Source organism: Grus americana, unplaced genomic scaffold, assembly GCF_028858705.1.
Source record: "Grus americana isolate bGruAme1 unplaced genomic scaffold, bGruAme1.mat H_91, whole genome shotgun sequence".
Classification (NCBI taxonomy): Eukaryota; Metazoa; Chordata; class Aves; order Gruiformes; family Gruidae; genus Grus; species Grus americana.
In genome coordinates this window covers 45,162-46,183 of record NW_026561417.1, presented here as the reverse complement: position 1 = coordinate 46,183, position 1,022 = coordinate 45,162, and the positions used below count along the sequence as shown (strand labels likewise).

Sequence of the window (1,022 nt, the reverse complement as noted above, 5' to 3'; positions counted from 1 at the left end):
GGCGGCGGCGACTCGTTTCCTTCCCCCGGCAAGGGCGATCGCCCGAATTTATGTTCGGAGTGCGGGAAGAGTTTCCTCCACGGCTCGGACCTGGTGAACCACCAACGCATCCACACCGGCGCCAAAACCCTTCGTCTGCGGCGATTGCGGCAAAAGCTCCGGCAGAGCTCACGAAGCTCATCACCCACCGGCGCATCCACACCGGCGAAGCGCCTTACGCCTGCGGTTACTGCGGCAAGAGTTTCCGCGTCAGCTCCAACTTCGTCCGCCATCGACGAATCCACACCGGCGAGAAACCGTAACCGTTGCCCGGCGTGCGGCAAAAGCTTCGCCGACAAATCCACCCTCCCCAGCACCAACGCGTCCACACCGGCGAGAAACCGTACCGTTGCGCCGACTGCGGCAAGAGCTTCAGCCGCAGCTCCCACCGCAAACGGCATCTCCGTAACCCCCCCGCCAAAGGCCGCGGGCGATGCGACCGTCGCGGCGGCGCCGAGCCGTCGCCGCCGTTGTCGCCGGCCAAACCCAAGGATGCCAAAACTGGGAAGAAACCGTCAACCATCGAGGTGCCCAACACTTGCGCTGAGTGTTGGCAAAGCTTCGGCCAGAGCTCGGATTTGGTGAAACACATGCGCGTCCACACCGGCGAGAAACCGTACGCCTGCCCGCACTGCGGCAAACGCTTCAGCGTCAGCTCCAACCTCACCCGCCATCGCCGCATCCACACCGGCGAGAAACCGTACGCCTGCTCCGACTGCGGCAAGAGCTTCACCGACAAATCCACCCTCACCCAGCACCGGCGCGTCCACACCGGCGAGAAACCGTACGTCTGCGCCTACTGCGGCAAGAGCTTCAGCCGTAGCTCGCATCACAAGCGCCACGAGCGGACCCACGCTGACGACCCCCCCCTGCCCCTCTGGACCTGCCCGCCCCCGGTTTCTAACCGGCACCGGCGGCGTTTTTTTCCAACCACCCCCCCCCACCACCAACCTCGACGTTTCGATTGGGTCGTACGGACGTAA

At 64.6% G+C, this 1,022-nt stretch overlaps 1 protein-coding gene across 1 annotated transcript; it reads left to right on the top strand.

Moving 5' to 3' along the window:
* Positions 1–50: 50 nt before the first annotated feature.
* On the top strand, positions 51–1,022 carry LOC129200409 (zinc finger protein 84-like). Its single transcript, XM_054811761.1, has 2 exons — positions 51–298; positions 359–1,022. Exons 1-2 carry the CDS (start codon positions 51–53, stop codon positions 1,020–1,022), a joined length of 912 nt encoding a protein of 303 aa, XP_054667736.1.